Source organism: Vombatus ursinus, unplaced genomic scaffold (genome assembly GCF_900497805.2).
Source record: "Vombatus ursinus unplaced genomic scaffold, bare-nosed wombat genome assembly UNPS02014781.1, whole genome shotgun sequence".
Classification (NCBI taxonomy): Eukaryota; Metazoa; Chordata; class Mammalia; order Diprotodontia; family Vombatidae; genus Vombatus; species Vombatus ursinus.
In genome coordinates this window covers 32,938,406-32,953,603 of record NW_020954559.1, presented here as the reverse complement: position 1 = coordinate 32,953,603, position 15,198 = coordinate 32,938,406, and the positions used below count along the sequence as shown (strand labels likewise).

Sequence of the window (15,198 nt, the reverse complement as noted above, 5' to 3'; positions counted from 1 at the left end):
AAAACAACTGTACAGTGTGCACATCTCATTCGACCACCACCATTCTACCACTCTGCCTCCCCCTCCACCCTCTGACTCATTTCTTCCCCTCCCCCACCTCCCACTCCTGTTTGCAGAATACTGGTTTCTAAAGAGAGTGTTCTGTAGTTCTTGAGGCCTCCAAAGCACACAGTTAGAAAGATCAGTGCTAATCACTACAAAAGGAAAAAAAAGAAAGAAAGAAAAGAAAGACCAAACAGGCACACGCACATATATATATATATATATATATATATATATATATATATATATATATTGAATCTAGTGTATTGAACTCCAGTTTCCTGTGCTTTTCGAGGGTATATGCCTGGAGACAGAATCTAGCACGTTTGTGGGAGGTGGGGGGTGGAAAGAGCAAGATGTTGCTTGCTACTACAGTTTCCAGTCACTAGGTGGTTTTGATTTTTAGAGTCTGCAAACCAACCCTCATCAAATCGTAGGGTCCCACAACTCTGAAGGTAATCTGTTGCAGGAAGTCTCTTCTGCCTTCTTCAATAGAGCTGGCTTTTTACAAGGGGGTGGAGGAGGTCCGCTGACCCGAGGTTCTGGATGGTGCTGGTTTTGTTGCCAATCTCTTTCCTCACAAAGTTTCCGCCTCCAGTCTAGGAGTTCCTGAAGGGCCAAGCTCTCATTCTCTGAAAGCCTTAGTTGATGGATTACCTGGAGGGGTTGGGGGTGGGAATAGAAAAAAAATCATCCAAAACATGAACGACCATGATGTTTGATAACACCTGGATATAAAAGCCTCTTATTTCATGACTTATAGTTGAACTATGATGTACTAACTAAACAGATGCCCAAACAGATAGCATCTACTATTTGCCAAAAATATTACAGAAATGAATTAAAAGTTTGTCTTCCTTGGGTAGATGAACTTGAACTTGGAAAATAAATGCAAAAATGATGATCAAAAGAGTTATTTTCATACTTTTGTTACTGAATTATGATTAACTAATTGATCTAATTGCAGAGGAAAGAGCCCTCTCCGCTCCAAAAAATTGGCAAGAGAGTGGCAACTGTAACTCAATTACCCACCCTTCTTCAGTGTGGCCACTGTTTGTCCCACAGAGGACGGTATTCTCTTTGTTGTGACCTTCATTATGGCCATCTCATTGGCCAAGGTCACAGAAGACCAGCAGTGTGGTCTGGTGCTGAGGTATCACACATAAGATGCAGTATCATTCAGCTCACAACACTCCTTAATGCTGCCTGAATCAGATTAAAATGTAATTGGGAAATATTTAATGAAATAAATAAAAAATACAATAAAACATACTTAATATCACATTTTCTAACTGTCATTATGCTACTCTAGGTATCTTTATGTATAGATCAGTGGCCACTGTCTCTATTTGAGTTTGACACAACTGGTGTATGGATACAGGACTTGACTTGAAATCAGGCAAGATCTGAGTTCAAATCCTCCTTCTTACACATACTAGCTTTGTTATCATAGGCAAGTACTTTAATTTCTCAGTGTTTGAGACAACACTATAGTAAAGTTACAGAGGAGTTGTAGATCTACATAGGTAGATGGAGTTTTCACAATGGGAATTCCCAATAGGATCATAGATGTGGAATTGCCCTGCATACCCCCCAAAACACTGATTCATACATAGGTTATTGATATATGTATATATGATACCCATAGCACTTTAACAGACTACTTTCAAAACTTAATGCTTTATACAAGTGCTATACAGAATTATCTTATTTGATACCATGTACAATGAAAACCCCAGAGAATCCTGAAATCTTATTTCAGTGAACCCTTCAACTTCTTCTTCTTTGGTTAGGCAATGGGGTTAAATGACTTGCCCAGGGTCACACAGCTAGTAGGTGTCAAGTGTCTGAGTTCAGATTTGAACTCAGGTACTCCTGACTCCCAGGCCAGTGCTCTATTCACTGTGCCACCTAGCTGCCCCCAACTTCTTCAACTTCTAACCCTTTAGCCAGAACAAGTTACCAAATGAGCTTGACTTTCTTTTTCATTCTTGCATTTTCCCTGCCTACACCCATTTTTTGAGATTTATGGCCACACAATTATCATAATAGTCACATTAAAATAATATTTCAAGGTTTCCAAAGCTCTTTCCTCACAACAACTCTGTAAAGTAAATAGAAAAAGGGACTAATGAAGGTGTAAACACACACACAGACAGCCAAAGAGAGGAAGAGGCAAAGGCGGGGGTGGGGGGGTGGCTCTCTAAATAGAGATTTGCAAAATCAGTTCCTGAATAGTTAAGACTGGATTGATTTTGACATAAAATAATCAGCAAAATTGCTGTCACATTAATACCTGACATTTAGGGGATACCAGTTTAGGTATCCAGGATATACAGGTTTAAGCCAAAATGGAAGGATGGAAACATGATAGAGAGTGGCAATGATGCCATTTGAGACTGGGATCCTTTCCTGGCAGTGTTGAGGTTCATAGGGTCATAGATCTATAGCTAAAAGAGTTTTTGGACCTTGATGACGTTTACCCACACAATAATTGAAATCCATTGTTTTCAGATGAGGAAACTGAGGTCCACAGAAGTGAAGTGATTTGCTTAATGTCACATTGATAGGAAGGGGCAGAGCTGGGATTTGAACTTAGGATACATGACTCCAGGTTCAGTGTGCTTTCCACTGCACCACATTGATTCCTGCTAGATATTATATTTGCTGAGAAATTTTATGTCTTTTTGTGATTTCACTGGTATGGGAAGCTCCCCAAGGGAAATTTCATTTACCCAACTTAGAATCTCAGAGTTTCCTAAGGCACTGAGGAATCAAGTGACTTGATCAGGATGACACAGCCAGCATGTGAATTCAGGTCTTTCTGACTCAAGAAGACAACTCTCTTATCACCTAATCTAGGCTGTCATTCAAATTTCATATGAATGCAAAATGGCATAAAGTTAAATACAATTGCAAAGAGGACTGCATGATGTTATTAATTTCCCAAGAGAACAAGGATAAAAAAGCACTTTAGGCAGCTGATTATGGTTTTATTTTTATATCCCCTTCCCCAACTGCATTGAATATTTAGTAATTTAAAGCAAAATTATGTAATCTCCCAGGTATGCACAGATTTGGAGTCAACTTTTAGAAAAAAGTGAATAATTCTGTTTTTAGCTTCATCAAGTCAGTGGCAATCATGATTATTGGGATTTTAGTTGGAGGAAGTATTTTTTTGGGGAGTCAGGCCACTCTCCAGACCTTCCTAACTTTGGTTTCTTTTCTCTCTTCCCCACACAACACTTCATCTATTAAGAAATATATCTCTAATCACTATTATTCATATTTCTGCATTTTTGCAATTCAATTTGCCTCAATTCAGTATAACAAACAATTACTAAGTGTCTATTGTATCCAATTATGGCTCCATGCAGAGGTTGAATGAATATGAGTTAGTGTAGCTTGTCTTAGCAATGTCGTATGTGGTACACTAGGAATATTCAAACCATCAGGAAACAGTAACCAGTCTGCGTTTCCTCTTTAGTCCTTAACTCTTTTGGTGAAACTTTCAGAATCAACAGAAACTTTTACTAGGTGTTGCTCTTTGATAACAACTTCACAATAGGAAGCTGACTTATGGTTAGTCATTCCCCGTGGAGCCCAGGGAATCTGCTGACAGTGACTTTTACAAATTGCTGGTTCAGAGCCGAACTTGTGCAGAGGGAATTAGATGCAAAATTTTACAAATCCCCTGAGTCATTTTTTTAAATTTCCAAATGAAATGTACCTCCTGCCAGCTTCTTGGTATTGACTGATAAAAATATCTGAAGTCCCAAATACATTTTAAGAATTGAAACTGATACACACAGACCATCAGAAAGCATTTACTTAATGATGATATTGACTGTCTTGAATAAAGTACTGAGTGGGGAACATTGCTATCTTCTGTTTGACAAGCTAGGGCTCTCTATGTTGATAAGCAAAATTTTTACTGCTGCTTTCAAAAATCAGCTAATACTCAGAATAACTTCTAAACGGAAAGGCTGTGGTAGATGTTCTCAATTATGAAGATTTATGGCTACCAAGTAAAGATCAGACTATTACACAGCTACATTTGTTAGTTTGGCATATCTGGAATGCTAAATGTTAAAAGCTTTAGAAGTTTTCATTTTTTTTTTTCAGTTCTCAGTTAATAAACAAACATTTATTAGGCATCAACTATGTAGCAGACACTGTTAAGCAGTAGAGATACAAAGAAAAGCAAGACAGCTCTTGCATCAAGGAGCTCACAATCTAATGGGGAAGACAAGCATGTTCAAGGAAGCTACACACACATTCAATAGGAAATAATCAATAGAGGGCAGTCACTAATACTAAGAAAGGTTAAGAAAGGCTTCTTGTAAAAAGGTGAGATTTTAGGTGAGACTTGAAGGAACCCAGAGAAACCAGAAATTTCATTCCATAGCCTCCTCACCTTCTTTCCTTATTTGTCCCTTTTCCATTTAATTTTTTGCATGAGGAGATATATTGAACAATCTCAGATTTTTCAAAAGAAATAGAGTTCAGGAAGATTTCAGTTTCATAATTAGGTATGTGATACTGTAAGCAGAAAGATTGCAGCTCTAGAGATGGAGATAGTATGCCCTAAAAGACTGTCTGAATAATGATATATAATCTGCTGTATTTAGAGCTGTCAGTTATTATAATGATGCCTGTCATAGATAATAGGTATGAGATTTATTGCCTTCCAATATAAAACACAATACCAACTCTTTTTTTTAATAGTAATCGGATGATATATAGAAAATGATAAACATTTATAAGAATTATTATTTACAGCTGATACACATCTGAATAACTGTTAATTTCCTTTTCTGTAAGAGTTTACATATATATATATGTATGTGTGTGAGTATACATAAAGAAGAATCATATTCCAGATCCTATGAAAAATGAAATATCACTTACTGTTAAAGGGAAACTCTCAACCTGTTTTAAGATACAAATGACCCTTAAGTAAAATTTCAAATTCAAACTGTGTTCTAAGGAACAGGATTAAGGTTTAAGAGAGTGGGTGAATATGCAGGAAATAAATAAGGTTATGGAGCTGATTATAAGAGTTTAATGTAAGGACAACCTTGGAGAAGCTAAAAGTCAATTATTTTTAATATATGTATAAATTTAGGTATTACAACAAAAGCAAACCAAATACATGTTCAGGTAATAAAAAAATAAATGTATTAAATTTATTAAGATAAATTTAAATTTAAAGATAAAGATAAAATTAAATTTAAATAAAAATAAATCTAAAATAAATAAAATGAATTTTAAAAAATAAAATAAATAGCTAATAAATCAATATTTACATGGCATAGCTAGCTGTTGGTAAGTTTATTTTCAAAGTTTAAATGGTGCATTTTGCTACAGAAAAAGAGAGCAAAAGAGAGAAATGAAAGAAGGAAAGATAGAGAGGGAGGGATTGTACCTGAGAAAGAGAAGAGAGATCATCATAAGTTATCATGTTTATACCTTAAATTGAGAGTACACAATGGGAAAGTCACTTCACTTCCAAAGCCTCAGTTTTGTCTTCTATAAAATGAGGGGGTTGGAGTAGATAATGTTTTTACTAAGCTACCTCCAACCCCTGACACTATACCCTTGGTAGGGTACTTGAGAGTCATACAGATTTGATCTGATATCCATCCTTGAAGATGTCTTTTACATCTTTTCCTTTCTGATAACACAAACTTGTTTGAAAGCAAGTTGGGGAATGTTTGGAAAAATCTCAGGCTGTTTATCTCACTGGATAGAAGAATGGTTTGGGCAAAAAAAATGCTGATTCTACTTGAGCTAATTCTAAGTATGGGGTCCACAAAAAAAAAGCAGAAAGTTGAATCCCTCACATGTAAGTACTGCTTTCAGGTGCACTTACACAAACAACAGTCAGTTAAAGTTTAATTGTGAGCAGTGAGTAATCTACTCCAGCTCAGGAGGTATTAACCTTTTTTTTTTTTTTTTGAGTCATTTCCCCTCTGGCAGGCTGGTGAAGTCTGTAGATATCTTTTTCAAAATAATGTTTTTAAGTACAAAAAAGATAATAAAGAAAACCAATTCTTTTTGAAATGTAGTCATCAAAATATTAAAAACAAAAAAAACAAGTTCATGTTAAGAACTCCTTGCTCTGTCTGGTTGCTGTAAAGGAGAAAGAAAATTCTCACTGAGTGAGTTGGAGAGAGGGAGAAAGCTTTCTAACAACTTCAGTCAGCTTTCCAGAAAAAGTCTCCTCTGCCCTAAACTGTGATAACAATTCTTGTACAAATAAGTTTTTCCTCTGGGCAAAATTGAGAAGAAAGATAATTGATCTAGAGAGGATCTCAAACCACAAAGATCCTCAGAAAAAGAAGCTAAATCCATATCTATGGATGAAAGAACAGACTTTCTGATTTAAAAAAGAAGAACCCATTACAAATATCTCTTTTTAAGCTACTAAACATTTTATTCCATTTTGAATACAACTTTTAGTGGATATATCCTAAAACCTTGCTAATAAGTATTACGTATAGATAATATACATAGTTGGGTTGGATATAATTCACAGTTGGGTTGGATACAAATCATAAGCAGATGCAGTTTATTATTACATTCTCTCATATTCCCCGACTTTTGTAAGAAGCCCAAAGCTGTGACCACAGGCTACTACTGGTTAGTTTGAGCAGTAAGCAATGGTGAGAAACCTCTTGGACATGAGGGGATGAACTTTCATAGTGATTTAGTTAAGAGTCAAGGCTGCGGACTTTAGCTCATGAGCTAGGCAAAATAGTGGTTTCTAAAATGATTTCACAAGAGATGACAGAACTTCATCATAATGAGAAAGCCTAGGATTGGGGGGGGGAGGAAGAATTTCAATCAATAATTGTGAAGCACTTTAAACAAAATCTTTTCTTAAAAAAATAAAGATTCTATGATGCTGCTAATAAATAATACATGTATAACTGGACACTGTTCCGTGGTCTTTAAAGGTGATGCTTCCTCCACTTGTTTAGGTAATTTTGTCTCAAAACAGCCTTGAAAGTACCTCTGCCTTGCCGGTCATTTATTTATTTATTTATTTTTGTTTAGTACCTGGAAGGCACAAAGGCAGAGTCTGAAGGGAGCTGAGTATAATTTGACTGCTCAAAGAAATTGACAAATGCATACTATTTATAGAAGATAGAAACTAAAGCAGTTTTATTACAGTGTTTCCCCCTGTGCGTGCTCTACTTAAAGTTGTGTTAGCATTTCCAATATACATCCTCATATCAGTTTATAGCAGACATAAAAACTTGGTCTAGGTTACATCTGGGGCACAACAGCCTCCTTTATGTTTTAAGAAAGGACCATATAAAAACAAATGGCCAAGCCATTTAAATTCGGTGATATACGGCCAGAGAGACTAGATTAATAACCTTGGAAATGTGTGAAACAATACATAAATGGCCATATACCAAACATATGCCTTTATGCATGGACACATCTTCCCAAATAAACCCTTTTTTTTCTAAGCAGGTATTTGATTGAAAAATATCCCGTGTTAAGTTGTTAGAACACCAGATAAAGGAAAATATAATCCTTAGCAAATGATAATACTACTTGAGACCCTCATGATTATTGACACGGTAGCTCAATATTAGGGATAAAGGAACAGTAATTCTCCAACTGCTACGGCAAATCTGATTTTATCACTGGAACCCCCGTACTCTCTTCAGCTAGCTAGTCCCTTGTTCCCCACCTGGATTATAGCACATCTTATGCTGGCATATTCAATAAGCACACAATATCAATTAGCTATGAAAATAAATAGCAGCCAAAATTGATTTAAAGATGCTGTGTGTTCCAGGTCAAATAGGCTCCTTGGTTAAATTAGGCATTGTTTTCAAGGAAGAAAATCATTGAAATGTCCTCACATTATGCAGAGAAACAGGATACCAAAGAATTTAATGAGGTTCATTGCTAATGCATATTTTGCTCATTTAAGGGTTGTTTCTATGTGTCACTGAGGTAGCATACTTCAACAATATGTGCCCTATGAGGTTGCCTAATATTTTGGGTTTTTTTTAATAGAATATAAATTGTTTTCCAAAGTTGTGGATTTGTACTTCTATGAATTGTGTCCAAAAGTTGAGTACAATTATTATTTTTTTCTTTTTTCTTTTTCCTCTTTAAACATTCCTTCTTAGGATGAATATGCTCTTTGTTAAATTATTCATATGTAAAATCATGTTGTTGGTCATTTGTCATTGCATTGATTTTTCTATTGACTACTCACCCAAAGGTGAAAAGAGGCATTTAATGACATTTATGGAAATTAAAAGAAGCAAGTACTTTTGACAGATTGAATGATAACATCCCTATATTCTCAAATGCAAATATCATTAGATATGGTATTAAGGAAATGTTGATTTAAAAACATACCAAACGAAGCCTGAAACCTGAAGGGAGTTTTTACTATCAAGAAAAAAAGAAACCCATACAATTCTACAATTATGGGGTACAATGTAAATGAAGCATAGTACTAGTAGAGATAGTGTGGTGTATTAGAAAGATCATTGTATTTGGAGCAAGACATGTTCCAGTTAAAATTCCTGCTCTACAATTCCAGCCAGCTGTGTGACCTTGGGCAAGTCACTTAAGCTCTGTAGGCTTGATTTTTTTATTTGTAAAATGAGGAGAATGAATTAGATGATATCTAAGGACTTTCCAAACTCTAAAGCCTATGGTCTATGTGATTACTTTGATTTTTCTAGTCTTTCATAGAGTTCTATACTTTGAAAACGAGTTGGGAAATTGAGGAAATTACTAGAATAATTCAAGGCAAATAAAAAACTTCTGTTTTAGATTTACAAAGAATTATGCCCTAGAAATACCATAAGCAGCAATCTAGTTAAGTTTAGGATAAGTTAAGGTTGACTTATTTCTTGACCTCTAAGGGTTAAATAAAAGAAATTTCACTTTGAAAGGTATGCTAAAACTGAGCTCATGGTGATATTGGGGGTTCCATTTAAACATTCAATATAATTCAAAATCAACATGTTCATTTGCATTTGATTGGGCAATTTCCATTGGGCACTCCAGATCACAGCTGGGAGAAGAGAGATGAGGTGGGATAAATGAATTTACATGCTTCTCAATTCCAAATGAAAACCCTCCAACAAAAATGTGCAACTCAGAACCAAACCACACCCTACAATTTTCTTCTGACTCTGGAGACTTGGATATTTCAGAAGAGTATTTCTACTTACTCAATAAATGAACTTATTCAAGTCTTGATTCATAAAACAACAGCATGTTAGCGCTGGAGAGAATAATAGAGAACATCTCATCCAAATCCTTCATTTTACAGATCAGGAAACTGAAGTCCACAGAGACGAAGTATCTTGCCCAAAGTCACGTGGCTAACAAGAGGCACATTAAGAACTAGAATTCTAGACCTTGGATATCTTGCCTAATGTTTTTTTTTCCACTATGATCCACTGCCTCACTATCCAGGAATAATTGGTGGGGGATACCCAGTGTGGGAAATCCTACTAATTTAGAGTACAATAGAACTTGCTGGTTAAGTATTAGGGAATTCTCTTAGGTATAAAAAAGTTACACAAATCTTTTTAGACTTTGATGTGGGTTTCACACTGAGGTCTTCCTCTCCTCATGTCCATCCATCTGAGTACTAAAACATACTGCCACCATTGTGACTTGTGTGGGTGTATGAGGGTGCATAGGATCATAGATTTAGAGTTAAAGAGTCTTCAGAGGCCCTGGCCATGCCTTCAGAGGCAGGCAGTTCTGATTTAGTTGCACTTAAACTTGAGATCAGAATGAAAAAAACACACACACACACACAAGAAAATCATCTGATATTAGGGATTTATTAAAAACAAACAAACAAACAAACTAGGTATGTGCTGTGGTCAATACACATCAATGGTCTACATTGACAATCTTGTGCAAGAAAATTGATATTCATAATTATGACCTTGAGGCACTGCAATATCATGAATTATCAAAGGAAGATTTAATTATGTTCCCTATTCTCTACTTATTAAAGCAGCAAATTTTACTAATACATTTTAGACAATTTCACCAAGGATTTAAACAAAAAGGGCCTTGTGTCTATTTAGTTAAGCCAGAAGCTCCACTTAACTGGAACATCATTCCATGACCTCTCAGCCTCCAACCAAGCATTCTGGTTAAATGAAGTCTTACTATATATCACTATTCTCTAGAGCTGTAGAAAGATAGCCCAGGAAAAATGTTCTCATAAGTTTCTGGTGATGGGGGTGGAGGAAGATTGTACAGCAAGGGGAGCTTAATTATTATAAAAGAAGAAATGTGCAAAGTGAAATAAATAAATAAATCAGATTGTCTTTTTTTTTTCCTTGTGCTTTAAATTAAATGGTACAAATAACATTACTAAGCAAAGCCACCAGTAAGAGCATCACCAATCTAGTCTCTCATTGCTTTCTATCTCTAGCTCTGGGAATAGTAATCAAATCAATATTACCATTCTGGGAAGGATGTGTCAATCAATTGCCCTATGACTCCAATCACCATTCCCTATCCCGCCCCTCCTGTTTTTAGCAGCAGATTGCATTCCCAGCCCCCAAATTTGAACATCTCTGTATCAACTGGTTCCTTCCCTAGTGCTTTCAAGAAAGTATGCCTGAGTCCCCCATTCAAAAACCAACAAACATGAAACATCTCTTTGACTAGATCCCATCATCCCTAAAGATTATTATACTATCTATCTCCTTATTTTCTCAGCCAAAGCTGTTGACAAAAATATTTATAGTAGTTTTTCTTAATTTTTGGTGGCAAACAACTGGAAACTAGAAGGGTACCCATCAATCAGAAGTATGGTATATTAATATAATGAAATACTATTGCTCCCTGAGAAACTATCAAAAGGATGGTTTTTTTTCCAGAAACCCAGGAAGACTTGTATGAACTGATATAGAGTGTAATGAACAGAATCAGGAAATCGGGAAAATAAATTACATAATAACAGCAATATCATAAAAGACAACTTTGAAAGACTTAAGAATTCTGGTCAATGCAATGACCAACTCTAATTGATGAAACCTGTTTCCCATCTCCTGACAGAGGAGTGATAGACTAAGGGTGGAGTGTGAAATATACTTTTTTGGACATGGCCAATATGGGAATTGTTTTGCTTGTTTATGCATTTTTGTTCCAAAGGTTTTGTTTTTGCTTTTTTCTTTTTTGATGAAAGAAGAGAAATTTTTCTTTATTTTTTGAAAAAATAAATTGAATTTAGTTAAAAGAAAATGTTATCTTTACTCATTACCTTTATTTGCTCAACCTTTTGTAATCAATCAGGCTTCCAACCTCATCATTCATCTGAAACTGCTGTCTCCAAAGTTACCATTGATCTTTTAATGGCCATATCTGATGGTCTTTTCTCAGTCCTAATCCTAACTCCTTTAGAGGTAGGGAGGTGGCACAATGGATAGAGTGTTGGGCATTAAGTATGGAAGACATGAGTTCAATCCCAATCCAGTCATTGGAAAAGTCACTTAACCTATCTTTGCCTTAGTCTACTCAGTTATAAAATAGGGAAAAAAATCTACCTCATAAGTCACTTAAATACTGTCTGCTTCAGTTTTTTTCTAACTATAAAATGAAGATAATAACAACACCTACTTCCCAGTGTCGTTGTGAGAATCTACTGAGATAATATTTGTAAAATGCTTAGCACAGTGCCTGATAGGTGCTTAATAAATGTTTGTTTCCTTCCTTCTTGATCTATCTACTGCATTTGGCACTGTTGACAATCCTTTCCTCTTGGATTCTTTCTTCTCTCTGGGTGTTCATGACACTACTCTCTCATAGTCTACCTCCTACTTGTCTGACCACTCTTTTTCAGTTTCCTTTGCTTGGTCATAATGTTCCATAACTGTAGGGGCTTTAAAAGGTTCTCTTCTTGAGTCATCAATATGCATATGACTCCAAATCAATATATCCAGCCCCAGTCTCTCCCCTTGTGTTTCAGTTCAACATCAATTGCCTATGGGGCATTTAAAACTCAACATACCCAAAAGTGAACCCATTATCTTTCCCCAAAGTCCTTGCCTCTTCTAAATTTTCCTATTTCTGCTGATAGTTCTACCTTTCCTTTAGTCTCACAGCTTCATAATCATAGCATTATCTAGGACTTCTGACTTCCCTTACCTTATACATCCAATCACTTGTCATATTTTGCTATTTCTACCTTCACATCATGTCTTTTATCTTATCCCTTCTTTCTACTCATATTGTCACCATCTTAGCTCAGATTTTCATCTTGCCTATATTATCCTAATTCATCTTCTGATCACAAGTCTCTCACCACTCCACTCCATCCTACACACTGTTGCCAGAGTAATAATCTTTAAATTTAAATCTGACAATATTACTCTCCTATCCAGTCAACTCTAATAGCATCTTATGGCATGTAGGACAAAATAGAAATACCTCTGATTAGTTTTTAAGGTTCTATACAATTTCACCCCATACCATATTTTTCTTTATTTTTTTTTAAAGTTCTATTTTACTTTATTTTCTGGTCTGAATTTTCTCCCTGTCACCTCTCTCTCCTCACTTTATTTGCACTGAGAAAGTAAGAAAAAAACAAAATCTATTATGAACATACATAGTCAAAGCAATGTCCAAAAAGTCAAATCCAAATGAAACAAAAACATAAACCTTAATCTGTACTCTCTATTACCTGTCATCCAGAGCACCCACTCTCTTTTTCAAGTCTCATTGGTCATTACTTCCTCTCCCAAAGCACTCTGCCATCCTTCCCAAAATGGCCTTCTTTTGTGTTCTTCACACGTAATATTCTGACTTCTATGTATCTGCCTTGGCATTGACTAATTTCCACTCTTAAAATGCCTTCTTTCTTTACTTCAACCTCATGTCAGTTTTTTTTCCCTTTAAGATGCAACTCAAGCACCTTATTTTTCATGAAGCCTTTCCTGGTCTCCCCAACTAGTCGGGCATTTCATCTTAAAACTACCTTTTATTTAATTGCTTTCTTCTTATTAGTATTTATGACCTTATATTTATGCCACACATATGTGTATACATACATATACTTATATACACACATATACATACATACACACATATATTAGATAGGGATTATTTAATTCTTTGTTCTTGTATACCCAGTGCCTGGCAAAGTGCTTGGCACATAATAGGGAGTTAATGAGAATCTGCTGATTGATTGACTGATTCCCTGCACAAAACACTTCTCCGTGGCCACTATTCCTTTCCCTATTTGAATATCGGCTCCTTAAGGGTAGAGACTATCTTGACCTTTTATAGTTTTATCTCCAGTGCTCAATACAGTACTTGGCACATAGTAAGTACTTAAGAAATACTTTTTCATTTATTCTTTTAATGCTTCTCTCCTTGCTTCCATCCTTGGGTTGTTATCTGTACTCATTTCACTACATTGCAATTTGGGTGAATTCATATGGTTAATTCAGCATGCATTTAATTTATGTCTACTATATTCAATTCACTAGGCACAGTGATTCAAAGAAAAAAGACACAGATTTTGTTAAGTGATTTACATTCTACGTGAGGTGGAGAAATAAGTCACACACATTTATTAGCTGTGAGATACAACCTCTCAAGTTCAGTTTACTGATTTCTAAAACAGAGGTAATAACACTCCCAGTACTTATCCCATAACTATATTGTAAGGCTTAAATGAGATAATATATGAAAAGTACTTTGCAAACTTGAGAGTGCCATATCCTATTCTTCATTAATTCATTCATTCAAAAAGCATTTTTAAGTGCCTACTAACCTCGCAGATAATGTGTTAGGGACTCTAGGTACAAAGGCAAAAATAAAACAATCCTGGCCTACAAGGAGCTTATACTCTAGGGTGGATCAGGAGGGAAACTACACACACATACACACACACACACACACACAGATAGATATAGACAGATAGATATCTACATATAGATATACACACAAAATTAAGAACATGGATAAATAAATAAAAATAATATCTAAGTGGAGGGAAAGAGGGTACTAGTATGCTATAACATCAGGGGAACTAAATAAGAGATAGCTTTTTGGCTTCCTTTGGGACAGTATCCAAAATGACTAGCTAAAAAATACAAACCCTCATAGATCTAGGAAGAGCAGAACCTGAGTTTCAGTCAGTGGGCAGATGGATCGAGAATGGAGGGATTCCTAAGTAAGAGGTAGCATTCTCATTCTAGGTTGGTTCTGTCATTGCAGTATGTACCTGTAATTGTATATGCTTATGTAATATTTGCCCTGACATTTTTTTTCACTCAGTAAAGAAAAGTTACCTTGAAGAACATAGACCCTGAAGGTCTATCTCAGTGCTTGGCACATAGTAGGCTCCCAATAAATGTTTATTGATCAAAGAGCAAAGAAAATTGAATTAAACCACTTGTGGACTGTATGAAGTGTGTGGTTGCTATGGGCAGAAATGCATAGTCCAAAAAACCAAAAAGGATGTCCTGGGTTGCTGTGAGGATCAAATTAGGTAATGTATATAGGGTGCTTTGCAACCATAAGATGCTTTATAAAAGTCAGTTGTTTGTTGTTGTCAGCAGTCATTCTGACACTCAATTATTTTTTGAATATAGTGGCATAATCTATGTGGGTGCACATGGTAGACATGTGAAATTGGCAAGGGGAAATTGCTTTGGTATATCAAAGCCTCTGGCAATGTTCTCTATCACTTTGAATACCAGACAGCCACTGTGTCTAAGCAGACAATTTTACATGTCTACATCAACTCAATAAAAGCTTTCTCAATATCTGGTGAAACAAAAGAAAACACAGATTTCACTGTGATTGGCAGAAACTTTGAAAACAATGCAAACCACCTTGTGTTTTACCATCTGGGTTCTTTGTATCATTGACTTCATGGCACTTGTTCCCAATGTTTCAATTCACCTAGTTTAGAGATACTCAAAGAAATAGGGCTTCCTCTGGTACCATGTTTCTGGTAGAGATAGGAATGCAAAATGACAGGTTCAAATAATAATGGAATCATAGGAATTAGAGAAGGAAGGGGGTCTACCAAGGTCAGAGAATACATTCCTTTATAAGTGTTAACTGATTATTTTACAGTACAGTAGCATTTTTGTACCTTCAGCCTGAATCATGCCTTCAAAG

General features: G+C 35.7%; 1 protein-coding gene across 1 annotated transcript in view; it reads right to left on the bottom strand.

Annotated features, from left to right (window-relative positions):
• Positions 1 to 313: 313 nt before the first annotated feature.
• Positions 314 to 15,198, bottom strand: part of LOC114046106 (unconventional myosin-XVI-like) — a 682,808-nt gene continuing 667,923 nt past the window's right edge. Inside the window, exon 35 of the mRNA XM_027866360.1 lies at positions 314 to 699. Coding sequence (XP_027722161.1) covers positions 469 to 699 — 231 coding nt within the window. The 3' untranslated portion in view covers positions 314 to 468. The remainder of the gene's footprint in view (positions 700 to 15,198) is intronic.